The sequence below is a fragment of the Dendroctonus ponderosae genome, unplaced genomic scaffold (assembly GCF_020466585.1).
Source record: "Dendroctonus ponderosae isolate FM_Combo_2020 unplaced genomic scaffold, Dpon_F_20191213v2 Dpon_F_20191213_1, whole genome shotgun sequence".
NCBI classification, from domain to species: Eukaryota; Metazoa; Arthropoda; class Insecta; order Coleoptera; family Curculionidae; genus Dendroctonus; species Dendroctonus ponderosae.
Window position 1 is genome coordinate 18,337,071 of NW_026017110.1, and position 8,625 is coordinate 18,345,695.

An 8,625-nucleotide genomic window follows, 5' to 3' on the forward strand; every position below is an offset into this window, starting at 1 on the left:
CAGCAAAATCGGAACATGATCGGATACAAAAACGGAGACGGATCGGGCAGGTAGCGGAAAGATGTGAACTACGGCGTTGAAAGTCCAGTACCATTTTGGTCTCAGATCTTCGTCCGATTGTATGATCGTAGTCGGACCGGATAGATGTGACCCGGCCTTTATGTGTCGTGGCTGGGTACGTTTCAGCTCCGCCACGTTCGGCGCTTATCCGTGTTGTCGTGCTCTAGTGTGAATTTCGACTTTCGCTTTGCTTGTTTCTCAATTATTGAAAATAAAATGGTTTATCGATACCGTATGGTGTCACAGTGCACAAGTACCACTATGTCCACAACAGAAAAAAACATTTATAAAAGTGCCATTAAACGAAAAGAAACAGAAAAAAAATGTACGCGTTATGAACCATGTATGTATTATGTTAAATTTAGATGTCACATTTGTTTTGTTACGTGCAATTTTGGTTTATTTTATTTCACAGCTTGAAAAGGACATGGAACCTTTTATGAAGTGTAAAAGGATGGGAGGACGGAAAAGAAAGAAAAAAGATGCTGTTTCACATAAATTTGAGTCTCAAAATATAGAAAACGAACTATTAACCCTCCTGTACAAGCCGTAGTTTTGAAACGAAATAGACTTAACATAATAAATGACGATTTACATACAAGCTTTATTATTGTATATTTCATCTGTATTGAATTTATGTGAAGTATACATTCTGGTTATGGCCATATAACTAGCGTAGGAATTCTATCCGACGTACCGTTTGACGTTACAGCCAGTCAAACCGCGTTATGGCTTGACGTCATTTTTAAAGCGAAGATGGTAACTTTCGATGTTTTTTTGACACCATTTTTTTTAAATTTGCTATAAGCATTCTTATCAACAACTCGTACGCTAAAGTTTCAACTAAAAATAAATTATGTGCAAAGACCCTATTTTATTTTCACCTTATCAGAAAAATCTAATTGTTTTTAATAATGAAACCGTTAAACCTGTGCTGTTCTCATTTAGAAGACTGGGCCTATTTAGAGCATAAACTACGAAATTAAACTTTATGTATGTTTGACATGGCCTATACACTTAAAGTTTTGAAGAGCAATTGTAAACGTTGTAAATCACCTTGTACATATTTCAAATTTTCTACTCTGTGAATCTGAAAATTCAAGCGTTTTCTAACTCTAATAAATAATTCTTGTGTGCAGGGTGAGTCTGTTTCAGTGCCTAGTACAGAAATTCCGGAAGAAGTTCAATTCGACTAAAATTTGCAGTTTGAAATCTAAACTCTAATCAAACCAGCTAATAGCTTTTTTTATTTGCAATATACAGTGTGTCCACTATAAAATGACGTACATGGGGATATTGGAAACCGTTAGAGTTACAGGGTGGACCAAATGGGGAAAAAGTTGCGCAATCAAGTACCTATAAATAATCTGTCATTAACTTCTTTGAACTCGGAATAGCAACGGATATACAGGGAAAAAAAGAAAAAAATGCGTTTTATAAAATCCTTTATATCTTGTTTATTATAAAAGATACAATAACGAAATTTTCAGAGGGGGGGTATGAAATGAGCGCGAATTTGAAAATAAAGTAAAAAATAATCTAGGTCCACTATGTTCAATGAGGCTGAAGTCAACTTTTGTTTTTCTTATGGGCGCCATATTCAATTTCTGCATTTTTATTATGTATAACATGTTTATGTTCGGTCAAGATAAATAATTAAAATTAACAAAATTAAGATTTAATGGTAGTAGGCATTGATATTTCCATTAATTATTGCTTTAAATTATTATTGATCATACATCGAACACTGCAAAAGAACAAGTAACATTTTAGGATTAATGTGTTGAAATAAGCCACCGTTTTCTCGCCCGCACAACATACATCGTCTCATTACTGCGTCACAGGATTTTCTGATCATTTCTGGGGTAAATCTGTTAACAGCTTCTATAACAGTGTGTCTCAGCTCCTCTTCGGTTTCGTATGACCTACAGTATACCACATTTTTGAGAAAACCCCATGCAAAAAAATCAAGCGGTGTTATGTCAGGCGATCTCGCAGACCACCTTACTGGTCCCAGGTTGCCTATCCACTTGTTGGGAAATTCGTGATTTAAAAATTCTGTGATAATACGTTCATTATGTGGCGGCGCGCCGTCTTGTTGGAAATGACAAGTTTTGCAGGGTAGCTACTGGAACATTCATAAGTGCTTCCGCTACGTTAGTTTGTAAGAGGTTCAAATATCTCTTGGAATTTAGGTTATCATTTTAAAAAATGGTCCAATCACGTGGGTACCCACAATACCTAACCAGACGTTAAACCAACCTAACTTGACGAACTAGCCGTGCATTTTCATCAGATCAAAAAACGGTATTTTTACGATGAAATAGTCCACATTTAGTAAATTCGCTCTCATCTGACCAATTGACTTTTAAGGAAAAGTTTGGTGTCCCCTTATTTCTTTGAATAAACCACTGACAAAATGCCATTCTTCTAATCGCATCGCCATTCTGGAGTCCCTGGCAGGGCCGTTCACGATAGGGGTGATATTTATGACGCTTTAAAATACTACTTGCCGTTGACCGCGCAACACCTGTTGTGGCTTCAATTTGACGTACGAGGTGTCTCAACCAAGCTTTGCATTACCAAATTGTCTTTATTTCCGTCTGGAAGTTTGTTTTTCTTTATCTTAGCAAAACTCCCGTAAGCTACAAGGTTGTCTTTCAGACGCCTAAACATAGTTGTTCCAGATTGTCGCCTTTCTGGATATTTATTTAAATACATTTCTTCAGCTTTCGCTTCATTTCGACGACATAGAATAAAACACTCCAACATATCGTATTTTTCATAATTTGAAGTGATTCATTTTGAAAAACACAATTAATTACAAACACTTGACACTGACAATCAATTCTACTTTGACAGTTACCTAGGTAATTAAAACAGACAATGGAAAACAAACATGGGAAAATTGAAGAGACGTATCAATGCCTACTACCATAGAATCTTAATTTTGTTAATTTTAATTATTTATCTTGACCGAACATAAACATGTTATATATGGTTGAAGAGCATATTTAAAGGGAAATTTAAAAATGCAGAAATTCAATATGGCGCCTATAAGAAAAACAAAAGTTGACTTCGGCCTCATTGAACATAGTGGGCCTAGATTATTTTTTACTTTATTTTCACGCTTTAAATTCACGCTCATTTCTTACCCCCACCCTGAACATTTCGTTATTGTATCTTTTATAATAAACACGATATAAAGGATTTTATAAAACGCACTTTTTTCTTTTTTTCCCTGTATATTCGTTGCTATTCCGAGTTCAAAGAAGTTGATGACAGATTATTTATAGGCACTTGATTGCGCAACTTTTTCCCCATTTGGTCCACTCTGTATCTTTAACGGTTTTCAATATCCCCATGTACATCATTTTATACTGGACACACTGTATGTTATATCTTACACTTACGCTTATTACCTACGATTAAATGCAGTAAGAACTTTATGACAACCGCTTAATTGCAGACTATAATGTTTTTACTATAATTTAGTAACCACTTTTATTCATTTTGAAACCACTGGAAAAAATTCTCCCGTAAACTTCGCAACTTTCAACTTCAAAATGCTAAACTTACCCCCATCAGCATATTTTTTAATTTCCTCCAATTTTTGCTTCTCCTTCCGATTTGTCTCTGGAGAACTTTCTACATCTTTCTTTCCTTCAACTGATTCTCTTCGAATTCCATAAGCCTCAACTTGTAAATCAATGAGATAATTCGAATTCACTCTCGATTCAAAATTGTGAATAACATTTTTTTTGTGCGGATTGAGTTGTATATGCCCGACTATATCATCAATACAAAGCGCACAATCACACAGGCTGCACTGCATGTATGTCAAATCGATTGGTCTAAGATACACTTGATGTGCTTGAATGCAAGGATCTTTATTCAGCCAGAAATCATGATAGAATTCGACCAATTGCAAAACTTGAGGTTGCATAGATGACTTTAAATGTTTACTACCCATCACATGGCTCATCAATAAATGGTTTCTAATTCTTACATCATTGATTTCACAATTGCATACTAAACAAACAGCTTTCGTAGAACTAATTTTCATAATGGAAAAGTATTTTACTTGGTCATATTTCCGTATACGATTCGCAATCCTGCATGGATAAAGGGCACTTTCTACTATTTTATTATAAGAGACTGGGAAACTAAAACGGAACTTGTTCACGTCATCTGGATCTAAATCATCCTAGAAATAAAGTAAAACAGTATTATCTGTAACGTGAAGTCACTACTAGGTCTTACTTTTTCCTCCTGGTCGATGTCACTACCACTATCTGCATCTGATTTTCCAGCACTTTCGTGACTGATTTCAGAGTTGCCAATGTTTTTATATGAGTCTATTCCATGCTGATCAGTTCCACTGTACGGAAGGGTTTCAGGTTGAACTTCTGAGACTCCCGTAATTGCTTCCATTGTATTCGTTCTTCTCTCAGATAAAGATGATATTTCTTTGTTAGATAACGGAATTAGTTGAAGGGTATTATTTAAAAGCTGACAATAGAGCTGCTCAAAATGCTCATGACTCTGCAAACAAGTCCATATGTCTTTATCTTGATTTACCTCGATTTCCTCATTACAAATACCACAACTGGAATTGATAGTAAACAATTTATTAGACTGACGTTGTTTATTATCAAATGCGCTCATATAATAAGCCTTATGGCAAAAGTTAATAAAAAAAAAATGTTCATAAAGTTGATCAATCACCACACCGTGCTTGGTGATTGCCACTAAACCAATTACACAAAGGTGTCTTATTGTAGAACAATCACAATCAGATTATCAATAACTGATAATTTTAAGACGTATATTTTAATATATGAACAAAATCTACACTCTTGAGTGGCACTTGAGAGATGAATAAATAGACCTTTTTTTCTTAGGGTTGCATTAATTTTATATTTTTATCTCAGTCTTAACCAAAAAAAATAATTATCTCTAATTAAATCTAGTCAACAACTAGAAAAGGACGAAAACGTAAAGAAATTTTGTTACATGGGCATATTTGGCCAATAAAACTGAATTAATAAAACTACCACTGATTATTTGATTTTCATATCGGGTTTCATATCATATTAACCCCCTTTTAGATTATGGAATAAACTACATATTATGGAAAAAATTGAGTGGTGTCAGAAAAGGTTACAATTTTACAATAACATTTTCGCTATTTTCTTATATTTAGTGTCGGTTTATTCACTTTCTGATAATAAAATCGGACGGATAACAAGATAAAATACAGGTAAATAATTATATCTGCTACTATACAGGGTGATTCAAAATTGGCGTCATTCCTTTTAAGGGGTGATAGAGGCCCACTTGGAGACTACGAGAAAAATATTGAAAATTTTGTTTTCGAAAATTTCTAGAAGATATTAACAGTTGAAGATCGAATTTCGACTTTGTTATTAAGCATTATTTTGAAACTGTTCCATGTTAAATTGGACGCATATTAAAATACTTAACCATTCAAAAAGAAAAATTGCAATATTTGGTTCAAATTACGAAAATTTTTGATATAAAAAAAGTTTTCTTCTACAATTTTTTGATGAAAAGTCAAAGCGGCAATGATGTTTTTTGTAATTAACAGATAATTACAGGTGGATAGCCCTTATCAATCATAACAATAATTTGTCAAACTGTGACTTACTTTGAATCTACTTTCACAAATTTGCGGATATGCGAATAGTTCAGGGGAAATGCTACAGTAACATAGCAGAAGCTGACAGAACTCACGCCTACAAAAGGCGAAGAGAGTGGTTCCAGGAAGATAGTGGACGACAATCGATGTTCGGGTTCCAGGCACAGAGGAACAAGTATTGGACATAACCCAATCAGGACTTTTCAGGGGCACTCAGAGCACAATAACTGACACTTTCCCAAGCACCAAATAAACACCGAGGAACGGCTACATTCCTACCACGTTTGTACGATACACACACAGTACAAGGAGCACACACATGTACAAATGGAGCAGGAGTTAATTAACTGAATACGAGAAGCTGCTTGATAAGAATGGATAACAAGGAGATTACACAGGCACTAGCTTGTTTGGAGTTAACCATTCAAATGTTTGGTGTTGTCTGGTTTATTTTTAAACACCAATATTCGAGGTTATGAGAACAGGTTGACATTTCGAAAGTACGTTGCGCAGTCAACAAATCTTGTTAAATTTACCGTTTATCCTTGTCTATCTTATTGTCTGTATAATTCTATGGTTACTGGAGTTTTAAATAATTACGAAGCGACAGGTATTTGCGCAATGTTAATTAGGCAGATTACCTTGAAAAACATTGCTGCCGTATTTGTGATATAGTTTTTTGCAAATTTTTCAGTTTTTAATAATTTAATTTTAATTTTTTTTATTTTTTTGAATGACCTTGTATATCTATGTATACAGGATGTCCCATAAGTGCATGGACAAAAGAGCACTGAGCCATTCTTTCTCAAATGAAGAATTTATCACCTAACCTTTATTAAAAAAAAATGTCCGGCTCCTCTGTTATTGATGGTCAAAGTTCTTCAAAAATAAATATTTTTTTAATATGGGGAGAATGATATGATGGACTTGAATGTAACGCTCATCGCTCATGTTTTGTTGAAACAACCGAGTTCATCCGCTTTGGGCAAGTGAGGAATTCTTGAATGTCTTGGTACGAAAACTACCAGAACTTTTTATTTGCAAGCTGGGATCAACCAATTTTGTTTTTGAGTTGATGCACTAAGCCTGCTGTGATGTCCCTACTCTGTCAAACCGTTGCCTGATGACAGTTGATGAACAAATAAAACTAAAATGGAAATTTACCGACATAGACTTTGGCAACATGTTGTAATATAAAGTATTCGCGAGTTCTACTACCGATGAGTGACAGTTGAGACTTGTCACTCTTGTTTATCTATTAAAGTTGGTAAACAAGCCAAAATTGAGAGTTGCAATTGTAACAAAAATGGAAAGCTTTCAAAAGTTGATTAGACAAAACAAATCATAATTAGATGTGATCACAAGTGTCAAATGACTAGTTGACTTGTAGTTATAATTCTATCCACCAGGGAGCGTTTGGACTTTTAAACTGGCGATTGTTGCCACCTATGATTGTTGCTTAATTTGATTTTTGCCCGTGTAGCATAGAGTTCCACCTATGATGGTGTATTTTGTTATCTATCACGGAAAGTTATGAAATCGAATTACCGAAAAGTGCAAAAAAACTTGCACATGCAGAAATACAATTGCCATTGAAACGGAAACAGAATGAATTATCATTTTTTAACAAAAATGCGTGGACTAATTGCGTTCTAATAAAATTCGAAGCAGCTGCAAATGGTCCCCTGATATTTAACAACAACCCTAACCTCAACCTTTCCAACGTTCAAAAAGACTTTAGATTAAAACTGGATCCGAAGCGATTGCCTGGTGACAGTTTCCAACTGTTCTGAGAACAGACCTTATATCTCAAGGATGAAAAACCGTACTGACTTGGTACTGACCGACCAACCACCAACCAACCTTAAAACTTTGACTGTTGTTGATGTCGGATTTGGCCCAATTTTAGTTCGAAATTATGTAATGAAGATGAGCTAATGTGGCTTAAGAGGACTGGAGATGCTGGAAACGGATTTAGGGCAATTAGGGTGATTCGTGTAGCATTAGAATGCCTATCTTGGAACTTACCTGAACACATGCACTCGATTTTTTTGACTATTTGCCAGTTCCGCCACGGCGAGTTTGAGGCTTTTCTCCAAAGATGAAAGTAGATATTTTAATTCCTTCTTTTCTGATTGTTCGCTTTGCAAAATAGCAATTCTAAAAGAGCTATTGAACAAGGACGAAAATTCCTTGAGTTTCGACCGGACGTAACTGGCATTTGGTATACCATTGCTACTGAGCAGGTCAGGTATGGGCACGTGAATTGAATCGTACTTTTGCTCCAGATTATAGCCACTCTCTACACGATCACTCATACCGACAACAATTAAAATATCCGCATAGAAGGTATTGACGACACAACGTATTCTCAACAGTTAACAAAAAATATTTTGGTCAAACCGTAGAGAAAAAATCCCAATTTTCAAATATGTCCGACAAATTGTGAAACGCTTGACTTGACATCCACAGATCACAGAGATTATAGATTGGAAACTGCAATATACGCCTGCAGAATGCTATTTGTCGCTTATCTCAGCGGCTGCAATGAAAACTAAACTCTAATTTCCACTACTGGCAGAAGAAATCTTCTTTATCGATTGGGTTTACATCAAAATTTAGCGGGGTATTTGATTTCAGTTTATGACCTCTGTGATTTCCGTTGGTTTCAATAACATTTCAAGCATTTCATCATGCTCCTTAATTGTGATGTTTATGCTAGGGCTTCAATTAACATCACAATTAAAGGGCAATATGAGATACTCGAAATATTATTGAAACTTCAACGGAAATCACAGAGTTCGCAAAGTGAATACAAATCGCCTGCTAAAATTGTGTTCGTGTGAAAACTAGGGCAAATCGGGAAAATAAAGCACATGAATTTATCTCTACAATAGGTATTT

At 35.1% G+C, this 8,625-nt stretch overlaps 1 protein-coding gene across 3 annotated transcripts in view; it reads right to left on the reverse strand.

The window, feature by feature from the left end:
• The window catches only part of LOC109544405, a 20,094-nt gene extending 11,903 nt beyond the window's left edge, over positions 1–8,191 (reverse strand). Inside the window, exons 1-4 of one of the 3 annotated variants that reach the window (XM_048662978.1) lie at positions 7,751–7,839; positions 4,665–4,669; positions 4,324–4,605; positions 3,640–4,267 (exon numbers count right to left, since the gene is read on the reverse strand). In XM_048662978.1, the coding sequence (XP_048518935.1) occupies positions 3,640–4,267; positions 4,324–4,605; positions 4,665–4,669; positions 7,751–7,760 (925 nt within the window). In that variant the 5' untranslated portion in view covers positions 7,761–7,839. Of the gene's footprint in view, positions 1–3,639; positions 4,268–4,323; positions 4,670–7,750 lie in introns of all 3 variants that reach the window. The other 2 variants (XM_048662976.1, XM_048662982.1) reach the window with 2 other exon arrangements.
• Positions 8,192–8,625: the final 434 nt, after the last annotated feature.